At 42.2% G+C, this 15,536-nt stretch overlaps 1 protein-coding gene across 2 annotated transcripts; it reads left to right on the top strand.

Moving 5' to 3' along the window:
• LOC119215912 (arf-GAP with Rho-GAP domain, ANK repeat and PH domain-containing protein 1) lies at positions 1-15,086 on the top strand. 2 transcript variants are annotated; one of them, XM_062558018.1, is made up of 27 exons: positions 1-151; positions 184-308; positions 846-928; positions 1,029-1,087; positions 2,695-3,120; positions 3,387-3,485; positions 3,578-3,734; positions 3,897-4,001; positions 4,250-4,354; positions 5,370-5,430; positions 5,529-5,649; positions 6,100-6,364; positions 6,574-6,773; positions 6,991-7,076; positions 7,824-8,006; positions 8,188-8,256; positions 8,355-8,454; positions 8,607-8,651; positions 8,758-8,884; positions 9,912-10,011; positions 10,598-10,799; positions 11,066-11,111; positions 11,214-11,425; positions 11,553-11,762; positions 11,921-12,026; positions 12,844-12,985; positions 13,913-15,086. In XM_062558018.1, the coding sequence occupies exons 3-27, from the start codon at positions 846-848 to the stop codon at positions 13,964-13,966; spliced, it is 3,363 nt and encodes a 1,120-aa protein (XP_062414002.1). In that variant the 5' UTR covers positions 1-151; positions 184-308; the 3' UTR covers positions 13,967-15,086. The 2 variants fall into 2 exon arrangements, with proteins under 2 accessions (XP_062414002.1, XP_037324361.1); XM_037468464.2 differs by having other exon boundaries at positions 1-308; positions 3,909-4,001; positions 13,913-15,085.
• The last annotated feature ends 450 nt before the right edge of the window (positions 15,087-15,536 follow it).

Genomic DNA, 15,536 nt, shown 5'->3' with positions numbered 1-15,536 from the left:
TGCACAGGAAGTAATCACGTCACTCGGGTCTTAACAGAGATAGAAAGACACACACCTGTAGAGAGTTTATCTGACGGTTCAGAGCTCAGTCACGAGGCAACATGCAAACAGGTAACCAGAAAAACAGGTGAGGAAACAGACAGGTTAACAGGTAGATAGGTGAAAAGGCAGCCAGGTCAACAGTCAGACAAGTGACCAGGTAAACAGTCAGAAAACTAGACAGGTAAACAGTGAGACAGCTGAGAGACAAACAGAGGAGAGCAGAGCGACCGCAGCAAGGATCTCTGGTGTACGGAAATAACAACAAGGTAAGAGCTGTTTATCTGAAACTTCTAATCATGAGGTTTATTGTTATTGTTCTCTTTAAGAAGTGGTTCACCTCCAGAAGCAAGTTACCAAGTACATTTACTTGTATAACTTTAAATGTACTGTTAAAGTTATACATGTAAACATCTTACTGAATAATTAAATATTGAACTATTAACGTATACATCTTAGTGAATAAAGCTGATTTTTTTAAAGTACAGAGTTCCTATTTAGAAGGTCAGCCAATAATCCTAACAACACCTGGATCCTTACTAGTTCCATGGGTTTATTATTAAAATATCAGCTCTTTAGCTGCTGTGTGATAATCGATTGACTACAAGCTTGATTCACATTTTCTTGACTAACAGCTATTTAGAATTCCAGAAGTTAAGAGAGAAACAGTAAACAACAACAAAACCATGTAAAGAAGGGAAATGAATCAAACGTCTATGCGTAAGGTTATTTTAGTGCCTCATTTTGTGACTGGTGTCTGATTGGTCAGGTTCTCTCATCTTTAGACTGTTGTGGTTCTTTTTCAGATGACTCCTCCTCCACATCCTGTTCCGAAGCCTCGAGCTTGTTACATGAAGGACATTCTGAGTTCCACCTCCCCTCTGGACAAGTGAGCCCACTTTTATATTTCTACAGATGCACAAATAAACAACAAACACCCATGAACTTAACATGGACAGTCAGATTGAAACACAAAGTTTGTGTTTCAGAGACATGAATGGTGAAACTCTGCAAGCAGTTGTCTCTAATGGGATTCACCTGAGCACAGGTACACACATACACACCCACAATCACACGGTTGTGTTTCCATGGCTTTTAGAGAATTTACATTGATTACCTGGAGACTTCCCTTTTGGCAAGTTTTATTTGTATGGTTGAACGTATTAAATGCAGATAGATAAATTCAAAAGTAAGAAAAAAATTTAATTCACTTCAGGAACAATGAACTCACTAAATTCTAATTCTAATTCTATTCTAAATTTGAATCAACCTCTCTTTAAATGAAGCATCTTTCACAACTAATTTGGATTTGAGGTCATCCTGAAGCGGGCTCAGTTTATTTTTAGTCGAGTAACAGCAGGCAAACTGGTTTGTAGCTTTTGTTGTTGTTGGTAGAATCAGGAGACGGATAATCTGGAACCAGTTTGTCTTCTACTTGGTGCAGATGGAGTCCCAGGGAGTACAGCTCACATGAACTTCCTTAGCTAATCCACTTAATAATTTAGAGAGAGAGAGAGATCAGAAGTAATATACGAGGCATGTTTTCATTTATTTAAAAAGTCCAGATCTAAGTCACCATGGTCTTTTTAAAAAAAGAAAATATTTTGTATAGCCCAAAATCGCAAATTACAAATTAGCCTCAGAGGGCTTTACAGTCTGTACACATGCAACATCCTCTGTCCCGAAACCCTCACATCGGCACAGGAAAAACTCCCCAAAATATGAAAAAACCCTTAATGGGGAAAAAGGGAAGAAACCTTAGGGAGAAGGTCAGAGGAGGATCCCTCTCCCGGGATGGACAGACTGCAATGGATGTCATGTGTACAGAATCAATAATGTAAAAGATGTACAATACATTCAAATCCTTATGGATATGCATACGTGCCATTATAAGTACAATTTAAGTGCTACGATTTGTTAGTGCTACAGTTTGTTAGTGTTTTAGTCAAGGTATAGTTTAAAGAGGTGTCTTGAGTTTCATATATTACATGAGAAAGCATAAGGTTCAAACAGGTTCAATTAGTTTTGTATTGTGAAGGTGTGACTCACTCATGCATGTCTTGTTTTTACTTGACAATGTATAGCAGTTTTATTCTTTTTCATTGTTTGTGCATTGTAAAGCATTGATATTGTTTAACATTTGTTTTTAGGTTTATTTTCTAACGTCTGCCACTTGGGACTGCAGATGAAAAATAGCCTTTTGGCTAACTGGCACATTTACAGCAACGTTTTATTAATGTTTACCGTAGCCTATTCGAATAAACCAATACATTAAAGAAAAAAATCTGTACTGCTTAATGCTGCGTTCACACCAATAGCAAATTTAATTATTCGCACAAGTAGATTCCATGCAAAGTCAATGCATAGACACGGAGACACGGTGCGGAGGACGAAAGGCGCGGACGCACAAAAGCGAAAGTTACGATTAAATTGCTTTTCAGTTGAAAAATTGCCCTGACGGTGTCTTGCGAATTAAGTGGGACGCGAAATAACTACAACTAGTCGGGCCAGTAAAGCGTTGCGATAATTCCCATCAATTTTGGTGTGAACACAGCATTACTGTCTGGTCATCCTCTAGTGGACGATAGAGGAACTGCAGCAAGACACAAAGCCGTCTGTGATTGGTCAGGTGATGATGTCACTTGTACTTTTCAGGTGAAGGAGCTCCCCCTCTTCTTACTTGCGTTGGGTCAGATTGTGGCGCCGTCTTCCCGACTTTGGTTGGCGTCAGTGACATTATCACCACCAGCATTCCGTTGTTGGCTGGAAACGATACTCCGCCAACTCCATTACCCCCTCCCTCTTTAGAAAACATGGTGAACAGTACCCACAAATATGGCTTAGCAGGGACAGCTAGCGCTGTGGAAAACCCTCCTGCCGCTGAGTTAAACCCTGCTTCCAATTCTACACCTGTACCTGCTGCTAACACTGTTAGCTTAGATGGCATTATGAGGTCATTAGATAACATCCCGAGTTTAGTGGGAATCGCCAGCAATCCTGCTGTATGCTCCATGACCCCGTCACCCTCAGCTGATAAATACCAAACCCCCTCAGTGCTAAGCAACGGAGACGCTCACACAGGTACGTCTACCAACCAATCATATGGAGGCATTGTTGTTTCTGTGAACTGTATTTCTGTACCTCGTCAAACTAAAGGTTCTACGCTACTATCATGTTTTATTGTGGGTGGGGAAATGCAGGTGGTTTAAAAACTGTGGTTGTGACTTCTGCTTACACAACTATGGGATATCTTTAAACATGTCTGGGGAATACAGCTCTCGTTGGATAAAAAAAACTAATGAGCTCTCTCCTAATTGGCTGAGAACCTGATCTCTACTTTTGTCCAGATGTTGCAGGGTTGTCACAGTTGGTGATGTCAGCCTTGGAGCAGGGTGCAGGAGTACCCTTGCCTCCACTGGAGCAAGCTGCTGAGCTGACAGAGGATGGTACTCACGCATTTAAACCTCTTATTGTGTTTCTCCTCCTGCTCTTCACACCACCAGCATGCCTCATTCTTTTTTGTGTATTCTGTTGGCAGTTTGTAAACGTTCTCCTCACACCATCAAAGAACAAAGTCCCTACGTCACAGTTTTGGCCTGCTGGGCAAGCCAAGATGAAGCTGACACAGACTCTTCCAATGAGGAGGAAGATACTGTGGTTGGCCCCACTCCCTCTTCCCACCCAAATACCAAAGAGTATGTATATCACAGTAAATGCTAGTAGTATTACTACTTGTTGTGATTAGTACTGCTACAACCAGTATTGGAAGCAGTGTACTATGTGCTACCATTATTGGTAGTAGTTGTACTAGCTACTACTAGGTGTGTTGGCACTTCCTGATTGTTGATACCCTTTAGTCTCTCGTCCAGTCCTTCAGGTTGTCTGGTCCCCACTCGGCCGGTCCCAGCCCCTCCTCGTTCTTCTGGCCATTCGGGAAAGCCCCTGAAACAGAAGACTCCGAGGTAGACCAACATATTATCTTTGTGGCTTTGATATCTTGATGAAGCAGTGCAGGACAGTGTGAGTTCTCATTGATGTAATTATTAAAGCAAGACATGTTGTAATAGTTGTAGTCGACGGGAGGACATCAGAAAACTGTAAGTGAATAGTATACTTTCTCACTTTGTTGTGCGATGTCTTCCTCTATCTAAGCTCACTTTCCCAGAATGGCTTATTTTTCTTGAGGAAAAACCTTGTCTTTGTCCCAAAGAGCGGCAACTATTCGAGTGTCCAGGAAGAAAGGAGGAGGTGCAATGTTAACTTCTCCGAATGCTGTAGTCAGAGCTAGCTGGTTGGATGTCTGGAAGGGTTTCAGGTAACTTTATCATCAGGGAGGATGGATAATGGTGGATGCATGATGGTTGAAGTTTATAGATCATGGATGGTTGATGCAAGATTGATGCTGGTTTATAGATAATGGATAGTAGCTGGTAGATGACGGATGGTTGATGGTTTAACCTAACTTTGAAGAGGAATATTGTTTGCTCATCACAAACAAAAATATGAATGCTTCACCCCGTGTTTGAGTTTACGCTAAAATTCCCACTAATCTATTTGAAAATGCTCAACACATAACAAGTATTACAACAGTTAGAAAATATAATTATTACAATCGGCAGTGCAAAAGTTCAACCCTCAGTTGTATCTAAAAGCTAACAAAAAAAACGACACAGCAAGTTGCTAGACAAGAAGGCGGTGAATCTAGTGATACATTTCTCTCAGACAAACCTTGCTGAATTGAGAGTAAAAAATCACGAAGGACTTGGAACGTAAAACCTATTTTTGTTGTTTTGAAAAAAATTAATATGCTCTTTTTGCACTATAATACATGCAGCATCCATCTTGCACGACCCCAGATTTTGAGTCCTCTACTCAAGTCCTCCTTGGGTTTCTCTGTCCTGAGGCCTTCACAAAAGCCTGTCCTAGATTACTAATCTTTAATTCAATTCATTTTATTTTGTATAGCCCAAAATCGCAAATTACAAATTTGCCTCAGAGGGCTTTATCTTTACTCTATGAACATAACACTTCCCATGATTACTGTCCACACAAGGCGCTATTATGTAGATGTGTTTTTACCCTGGTATATCTATGTTTCATAGGGCTGGATACCCTGTTAGTAAATTTGTTGATGGTTGATTGAAGGATGATCCATTATCCATCAATAATCCAACCCAACTACCTTTTCTTCCACTCCCCCCAGCTCACTTCTCTCACCTAGATGGTTGTGGGTTAATGCATGATGGTTGATGCATGATGGATGGTTCATGGGTGATGGCTTATAGATATAAATGAAAATATAAACAGACAACTTATTTAATCTCTAACAGACACAATGTTTTATGGGCGACGTTGGATGGACAGCTGATTTCTCTTTGGAAAAAACGCACGGTATGTCCGTCAACCCTTCTCTTTATAAACCTGTCAGTCACTCTGCCTGCTTAACTGTCTGTCTGTCATTCTAGTGACTGTGTTTTTCTCTGGATCAGGACCACTTCTCCGAGGTCCTCTTTCATGTCTCTAGCATCACTAATGTGAAGAAACAGGACAAAGGCAGATTCTCAGTTCACATCAAGAAGAAGAATTATGACTTCATGGCTCACAATGAGGGTAAGCTACTGCTACTAGTCTCTTCTGAACTCTGTTGGTCTTTGGCACCAAGCTACAGCACTCTGGCTCTTATGTACATACATTTAAAACCGTAGCGTCCTCAGCGACACAGGCAACCGGCAGAAAGCGTATGCTGTGATACTGCCAAACCTGCAGTTCATCGGGTAATCAGTGCTTTTCTTAGGCCACTCACTCACCTTGCGATTTTTTTATTTGCACATTGGAAAATGTATGCTTGAAGTGAGCACAGAAGCATAAGTACATGAGGCCCTCTGTTTCTAATGGTCTCTAATAAACACTACTGGACCATCTCTGGCTCTGTGGTAACAAGCTACAGCACTGTGTTTCCACTTGTCTCTCCTGGTCTCTAGTGAGACCTACTGTAGGTTCCAGACAGAGTTTGGGTCTACCGATGATGAAATAATACATTCTTCTTCATTTTTTTCTCAGAGGTTCAAGGAGGTTGGGTAACATCTCTGCTAGCTACCAGAGGGCAACCAAGCCCTGCCCCCCCGGAACTCCATGGACCAATCACCATCAAGGACCCAAGGAGCCGGGTCTATGCCGCCGTCTGGGGTCACGACCTATGGATTTACCCCAACAAGGAGGGCTTCCAGCTGGGCATTGCCTCCTTCTCTGTACCCCTGAATGTGGCCCTGGTGAAGTGTACAGGAAAGCACTCGTTCTCCCTCATCACTCCTTACAAGAGTTTCAAGTAGGTGCCTGTCTCTCTGACCACCTGTGTCAGGAATCAGGAAACGTTTATTGCCATAGTATGTCAGACATACATGGAATTTGACTACCTGTCTGTCTGACCACATGTTTGTGTGACTGCCTGTCCACCTGACCAACTGTTTGTTATCTGAGCACTGAATATTCGTCCTTATTGCTTCTTCTCCCTCTTTGTCCCGCCCCCTCCTGTAGCCTGTCTGTTGATTCGTCAAAGGAGCTCGCTGTCTGGTTGGATGGCCTCTCCTTAAGCATTCGCAGCGCGTTGTCCAATAGCAACGTGTTGCTGCGTCTTTGGGAAAACCCCGACAACAAAGTGTGCGGCGACTGCGGCTCAGCTAATCCTGAGTGGGCATCAGTCAACCTGCTGCTTGTCATCTGTCAGGCCTGTGCAGGTACAGTTACATGACACATTGACTTCACATGTTCTGTCATAACCGAACTCGCCTAAAGAGGAGTTGGTCAAAGGAAGCTGACCTTGAACCTTCAGGAACTTGAGAATTATATGTCTTCAGATGACCAGCTATCTTAACCACCTAAAAGTTGTGTAATGCTGCGATGCTAACTTCACTAGCAGAGCTATATGGGTTTGAAAACATTATCAATTTTCAGGTCAGCATCGAGCTCTGGGCAGCAACTTGTCAAAGGTGCGCAGTCTGAAGATGGACAACAAGGTCTGGAATGAACCACTCATACAGGTTAGGGAGGGTTGTGGGGGCGGAACCACTCATATTGGTGAGGGGGGGCACTAAACTTCTCACAGGTCACAGGGGCAACTAAACCACTCATAGAAGTGAGGGGGGATGGGGGGGGTACTAAGCCTCTAATGGCGCGTTTCCAGCGAGCAGTACGGTACGAGTCGGGTCGGTACCCTTTTATTTGTGTCTCCACTGAGAAAAGTACCAAAGATCCGCACCGTACCGTACCACTTTTTGGGTACCCTTCCGTTGGGGTACCTGGCACAGTTGTTTGGTACTAAAGGGTGGAGCTAGACTCACTGCAGAACGTTGATTGGTTGAAAGAGTGTCGTCATTTGCGCGTGCCGTAAGGGGAAAGACAACACTCGAGGCGCCAGTTTTAAACTACAACACCGTTGCAACAATGTCGCCGCGCAGCATTACTTTAACAGCCACATATCGAGAAGCAAGAACAAGATCGGCTGTATGTCTCCATTGTTGTTTGCGGTTAGCTTTCAGTTGTCGCGCGATCGAATGACGTCAATCTACTTTCCGTTCAATACCGCGCCGATCAAGTGACTTTACCACTACTTTCTGGAATACACCACGCCTATCAAGTAAGGGTACTGTTTGCGGTGGAAACGCTCGCCAAATCATGGTTAACAGACCCGACCCGTACCGACCCGACCCGTACCGTACCGTACAGCTCGGTGGAAACGCGCCATTAAGGCACAAGGGTACTGAACCACTGACACCTTTCTCTGCCAGCTGTTTGTTGCCCACGGTAACCGGCTGGCCAATAAGGTGTGGGCGCCAGCAGTGCCGGCGGCAGAGCAGCTGAGTGCATGGTCATCTGACGAGGAGAGGTCAAAGTTCATCCAGGCTAAATATAAGCTGGGCTGCTACAGACGAGTCCACACTCTGGCCTTCTCCTTCTCTCTCATGGATCAGGTCAGAAAACAAGGTTCATGAATAAACATATGTAATAACGTATTTCTGAGCTCTCTGATGTGTCTTGGAGTGTTTCCTGTGACCACATGAGGCTGAAAGGTCTGAGAATTAACCCTCTAAGGAGAATTTTTGTTCTTGGTCGGATCTAAATGAATTGTTTGTGTGATTGTGTGTGTTTCAGAGGCTGCGTCAGGTTGTCTGTGGCGACAACGTAGAAGAAACAATGTCTCTGATCTGCTCGGGAGCAAAGGTCTGATGGTTTGAGCCGAGATCATCAACTGAGCTACACACCTTTTTCAGTTGTGGGTGTCTAACATGATGTCTGACATTGAGATCACCTGTGTGCAGGTGTGTCCGTCAGACCCTCAGGTGCCGTCCTCCATTCTTTTGGCTGAGAGGGCCGGTCAGTCACTGCAGACAGAGCTGCTCCGCCTCAACGAGTACACAGGTAACACACACCAACACGCACACACGATCTGTTAGTATGACTAGAATGAATGGAAGGTTATTTATGAATATTATGTTCTATGAATAGTCTATTACTAAAACTCACCTGAATGTGATCCTTTCTTCAAATCACTTCTTTGCTGCTTTCTTTAGATGTCCCACCATACCTACCCCAGAATCGTGACTCCGCCTCCTTAGGTAGGACAAATGCACTAATAACAATATTATCTAAGTGACTAGAAATGGATTAAAATTGTAAACAAGTGATTACTATTTTCCTTAACGTATGTGTGTGTGTGTCCAGGTGAGGAGGAAGAGGAGCTTCATGGTAAACTGGAAGAAGATCGTTTTCTCTTCTCGTTAGAAAACGAGTCGGCCGCCTGTGATGTTCTGGATCTGAGAGAAGTTCTTTCTGTGTTCCTTAAAGAAGGGTAAACACTACTGTATACTGCAAATACTACTGATACACCATAGTGATGTAATTGAGTTGGAAATATTGCATGCCCAAAAAGCATCTGTTACACAAATACAGTGATACTAATGACACAAATACATTTCATTTAAAATAAAAACTGATACTAATACGCTCTAAAAAAAGATGTGGTACAACCAGGGCCTGACTTTAGCACCCGCCAAATGCGAGTAGCTTTAGGATGTGCTGGGAAAACCCCTCACTCTTACTAGCCACTTTGGCGGGTGCAATTCTATTCTTGAGATGGTTTTGCCTTTGAAAGAATATGTCCATTGAGTGTTGCCATAGAGGCAAGGGTGGTTTAGGGGTGAAGGTGTTTATTAATGTGTCATGAGTTCATCACCCAAAACGCTTGGTTAAGTTGGTAGCAGCTGTGATTCATGTAAACCGTCTCAGACCGCGACGACGTTGCTGCGCATTTCGTTTAGCCAACCTCTCTCAGTTGAGCTCGCAGGCTGAATCAGCTTCAGAGAGTTCAAGATGGCCGTGGAGATGAAGACCCGTTTAACAGCTCAGGGTTGTGTCAGACATACAAGGAATTTGACTTTACTTTACATCACATATTATTTAGCTGACGCTTTTATCCAAAGCGACTTACATTGCATTATAACCCATGCATTACATTTTGCCTGAGGAGCAATTAGGGGTTAGGTGTCTTGTTCAGGGATACTGGATTTGAGCCGCCAACCTTGCAGCTTCCAGTGCACCACACTACTCCACGCACCACCATCGCCTTAGGGAGTTGGTGCATGACAGCAGACAACAGACAACATAGTGCAAGGAATAAAATAAAATATAATGCTATGGATTAGTAATCTAAAGCTATGCGTTAGTTTAAAAATAAAGCAATACCAGTTAAAGTTAAAGTAAAAATAAAGATAACTCTTTGGATACAACTGATAGTAATACACTGATGCTAATATAACCGCTAGTACCCTTGCGGATACTACTTTGTATACATCATTGACAACTGGGTGTGTTTCCAGACAGGCTAATCAGTTTGAGATGGTGACTCTGAACAATCAGCTGATCTGTGCTGCTGACAACAAAGAGGCTCTGCTGAGTCACCTGGTCCACATCCTGAAGGTACACAAGTCCCTCTGAGGCCTTTAGACCTGAACCGATGGACTTACTGAGTCACCCGGTTCACCTCCTCAAGGTACACCGAGTTTGCTTGAGTCTGCATGTCGCCAGTGAGAGGAACAGTTGGTGCTCATTGTAAGGTTGTCACTCCGTTCATAGAACTTGTGGGATCTCCTCATGCCGTGCATGTTGGGGAGGCTTGTACGCGCCTCATTTGGTGCGATTCTAGATGCTTCATTCTTCTTCGTTGGTTTGTCCAATGTAGTCTGCACAAGTCTCGCCCCACTGGTTGTCGAAGGACTCGTGCATGCGTGTTACAGATGTGAGCAGAGATACATATTTAAAAGTAATTTTTAAAACTGCCCGCATTATGTCTTAATAGCATCTTGTTAACAGCATAGTCTGTAGTTCCATATTTATGACGTTTAAAGTGAAAGATTAAATACGTTGAAATCACATTTGCGTAGGCAAAATTTCGCAGAGGAGTCCATTAATTATTATGAAACTCTTAATGATAATAAGTTCTCTCTTTCAAACTTAAGTTACAACATGACAACAAATTGTTGATGTTCTGGGCTTTGGTTTCCAGGTGATTCTCCCAGTGGGCGTGTCTAATGAGATAATGGTCGGAGCTTCTGCAGTCAGTAAAGTTTGTGTGGTTGATGTTGGCGGATCCTCTAGTCACTCTGATGCCTGGCTGTTACTGATGGAGGACGGAGTCAGTCTACAACCTGTCCACAAACCTACACAGCAGACTCTGATGATGGATTTGGACATGATCAGTCACCAAGGTAACAGTATTTTTATTTCCCTATGGTTCCACCTGTACTCGGATAAAGAATCTTTTTCATTAAACGACTGGCCTCAAAAAGGAAGTATCCTATTGTTGCACGCGTGATGTATGGAGTGAAAAACATCTGATGAAAGTAATTACATCTTATTGTAAGCGCTGTACCCATATTATGTATCCATGAAGGTCCCAGAGTAAGTACTCAAAGGCATGTACTTGGTTTGGATAAATTAGTGCATCCCTGAAATTTGACGCTAAAACTTTCAGAAATGGATCCCACTGAAAGCATCATCACCATGGTGACAGCAGAAAGGTGTGCCACCTCTTTGATTCTTACTGCACTACTGTGTCCTGACATTTGATAGGCTGAGGTCCTCAGGTGTACGTATCACAGGATGTGTCTTGTTCCCATCAGGAGAGTGTCACTGCGGTTTGAGGAGCAGCACAGCTGTGAGTGCTGGTTCAGCCAGCTGCAGACGGCTCTGACCAATCGGAAGAAAGCTCCGAGGAGTACTCCCACAGCCAATCAGGGTGCAGCTCGTCGGTCCCTATACCCGGTGAAGGATTTCTTGAGGGGCTCCGTCCCGCCGGCCATCGAACGCTGCATATCCCACATAACCAGCTTTGGTATGACAAGGTTATGTTAATATACTATATAAAAATGATATTACATTCAGAAACAGTGAGGTGAGAAAACTACAAACTTGCAAATAATCTGTTTCTCCGTGTCTCTGCTTTTCTGCCTGTCTCTCAGGACTGAATGTGGATGGCGTATACCGCCGCTGTGGCCTCGCAACCAAAGTCACCAAATTGGTGCAGTCTCTGATGACATCACCTAGCTCGACCCCTCTGGAGAGTGACGAGCAGGGCGTATTAGATGCTGCCTCCGCACTCAAACAATATGTCCGCCAGCAGGAGGGTTTGATCCCTGAGCAACAGAGACCGCAGTGGATACACGCTGCAAGTTTGTACCTTCTGTACTCCACAGTAGTATTACCACTGTACTACTACGACTGAACTACTACTACTATGGTAGTTTATATCAGAAGTATTACCAGTGCAGTATTAGTACCCGTACTAATTAATACTACAGTACCTCTCTGTCCACTTTTTCTCTTTCAGTGATCGCAGATGAACCCTCCAGGTTATCTTCTTACCGACGATTGCTCCGGCAACTGCCCGACGACAACCGAGCAACACTGAACGCACTGTTTGGACACTTCTACATGTAACGCATAAACACACACACACACACACACACACACACACACTGGTTTGTCCTGCAGAGAAAGTCAGTGCAGCATTTCCCACAGATCCAACGTCAATGTGCCGGGGCTGACCGGGGCTGATAAGGGTCTAATATAAGGGAAGGCCTCAGGAGATGGTCCATTGATGGAGATATTTGCTCGTTCCCGGAGCGTGAACTTCCTTCTTTGGCTAATTTCTGCTCGCGCTCGGAGCAGGGAAAGGAAATGCAGCTGAACAAATACAGTGCGTGATTTAAATAGCAGTGAAAAAAAAATACACCAAAGCAAAGTGTGGCGGCCGGTGTTGAATCAGTGTCAGTGCGCCACAGATTAGTCTGTGTGGGAAACACTGCAGTGTACTGATATTATATATTGTTTGTGGTCATTTTGAGCTTTAATTACGTCGATTTTATATGTAAAATGACATACAAAAAAACTTTTTTTTAGACCAGTGTTTCTCAACTGGTGGGTCCCGTTTGTAGTGGGTCGCGGGCCTTTGCACGGGGAAAGCACCCATCCCCCCCCCCCCCCTCCCCCCCCTCGTCGACAACGCTAGCGCCACCTTCCCCCCCGTCGAGGGGTGATGGTGGGTCCCGGAGCCAATCCAGTTGAGAACCACTGTTTTAGACAGTGTATCTTTTGAATAATTCACCTGATTAATATAACATAACATTTATGTACATAATACATTTATATTAAACTGCCAGAAGCTGTTCATAGAAGAACATAAGTGCTAAAAAAGATGTCGTTATGTGCTGCAAGTGGGTCTACATGAGCTCACCTGGTTCTCTTCCTTAGGGTCCAGGTGTTCTCTCAGGTGAACCGGATGTCGGCTCAGAACCTGGCTGTGGTTCTGGTGCCGACTCTGTTTCAAACCCTGAACCAGGATCTGCTGAGACTCACCAGAGAGTTCATCATCCACCACACGCTGCTGTTCCTGGTAAACAAGTTATATACACATATCGATTTATACTGTGTGTGACAATATATATTTATACATACATACTATGGTTTTACAAGAAAACACTTAATTATTATCCCATTCATTAATGAAAGCCGACAATTATTCCAGTGAGCGTCATTTATATGATATATAATTGATAAGGTAGCTCCTAAATGGTGGAGTGAGCTCCTTAATGACAGCAGAAGGCCTCTACAGCTAAAAGGACACATCCACCCACTAAACTTGGACTAGGAAGCATTTTATTACTCTAAGGCAGAATTCAACCTGGTGGAACAGGTTGAACTAGAGACTTCCTGCTCTCCTCGTGCACTTTGACCCTCATTTTTTCATCACTTGATGTGTTTGAAGTGCCAGAAATGTCCCCACATTTACCCAGGACGTTTTCAAACCTCTGTCTTTTAGGGACACAGTGGTGGTCCTCTGCAGAGTAGATGTTGAGATGGATGTAGCTTAGCCTAGCAGCTAGCTTAGCATTGTAGTTTTAATCTCTAACACATTAATCGCATAGATTAACACGTTAATATAATATATATGTGGGGCAGAACAGTTACGGTTCATTGTTTGTGAAAAAAGAGACCGGACTGCTTTGTTAAATACTAAGTGCACTACAGGCTGAGTCCTTGTTTACCTGAAATGTGCACTTTATCATTTTATTTTGTACCGCACTATTTGGCAATGTTGTTTTTCAGTAAAATAAAACATTTGTATAAAGCAGGCCAATCTACTTTTTCATGTTGATAAGAGCATTAAAATGAAAAGAAAATTTTTGAAAAAAATAAAGTGATTAATCGTATTCATAATATTTTATCGTTTGACAGCACTAATATATATATATATATTATATATATATATATCTATATATATCTTGTTGAGCTTTGTTGTGTTTGTTTGTTTTGTTTACAGACTCCCGAGAGAGAGGAAGAGGAGGAGGAGGAGGAGCAGATCACAGTCTTCTGAAGACTTATTTCTTTGCATTCTCACAGCTGATGTTTACTTATAAACTCTTCTCAACTTTTATCTGATATTTTAATGGTTTCTGGTTTAATCGTTTGATTTCATGTTTAAATATTAGCAGATCATTTCTTTTGTTGTAAAAAAAGCATCACATTGTGTTCATACACATGTTTCCTTTAAATAGATTGAATATGTCATATTTTCTTGTTTCTTGTATTATCTTATCATTATATGATCTTTTATGATTTAACTTTTATGTTAGACATTATAATTGGAAATTTCTTTTTAATATTTTACCTTATTAACTATAATAACGGGAGCTCTCATTGCCTAGCAACCTGGTGAGCTTAACAATTACACCCTTACAACCTGAAAACGGTACATATAAAGAAGATCATTTAATTTAGGAAGATTCGCTTCTCCTCCGGAGCATGATGTATTGCTGAGATTTTTGGTTATTTTAAAATTAAAGACGTTAATGTATACTACTTTACTAATTTATAATTACTTTTGCTGTAATTAGTACTAAACCTCTGACGTTCTTAAGAAACCGTTTAAAAATCGGTTGAAAATTAAGTTATTTAAAAAGTACATGTATCACTACCAACACAATGTTATGAGTGAGCGAGCTGACCCTACCAAGATGGCCGCCATGTACGGATGTTCGACATCCACCCTTTTTATATATATATATCTATGCTCCAAATCAGCTCCTGGAGGGCTGCGTACCGCGACGCAATGGGACATGCAAGTCGCAGCCGAGTTGCAGCGGAAGTTACGTATGCGGCCGATGAATGCATCCTTAAGGATGCAGCCTAGCGTCCTTAAGGATGCAGCCTAGCGACTTTGAGACACATCTACAGTGTCTTCTCCACTTCCAAGCATGCCGTACTGCTCTGTCATAGGGGTATGGAAGTAAATCTGTGTCATCGGGTTTGGAAAGAAATAGGTGATTGAATTTCTAGCACTGAATATTTACGCATTGAAATTATGTATATGAATGTTTTTCAACGTTAAAATAAAAAATAAATAATAAATATAAATAATAAATAATAAATTAAAAAAAATTAACTGTGAATAATTCCACCGCAATATCCGGGACCTCAAGGAAGAGCAAACTCTGCAAATATAATGTTCTCTCAATTGACTAAATAAAAGTAGGGCTGTATTAAAATAGACATATATGTAAACATATATATATATATATATATATATATATGTATATCTTATACCTTATACTGACTACTGAGTCAGTAATAGTTTGTCCAGTAGATGGAACTATTGAGCTCAATTTATATATTGTTTGTACGTGTGTACACACAGTAGTACCACGGCTACCACTTCTGATATATATTAGCATAGTAGTAGTAACATTGGCAATACTACAGTCATACTTCAGTTATACTTGAGTAGTATATATATTTCTATAATAATTTAGCTCAATCGTTGAATCAACTGGACAAACTATAACTGATTATAAGTTTTCTGGAGAAATGTTTCTTCAGACAAACATCTAAAGTCATTCATCTGATTTTAGGGCTGCTGACCAGGCACAGACTGGTGGAGAGGAGGG

The sequence above is a fragment of the Pungitius pungitius genome, chromosome 16, assembly GCF_949316345.1.
Source record: "Pungitius pungitius chromosome 16, fPunPun2.1, whole genome shotgun sequence".
Classification (NCBI taxonomy): domain Eukaryota; kingdom Metazoa; phylum Chordata; class Actinopteri; order Perciformes; family Gasterosteidae; genus Pungitius; species Pungitius pungitius.
Note: the sequence above shows the minus strand (reverse complement) of the source record. Positions and strands in the feature narration are given on the sequence as shown.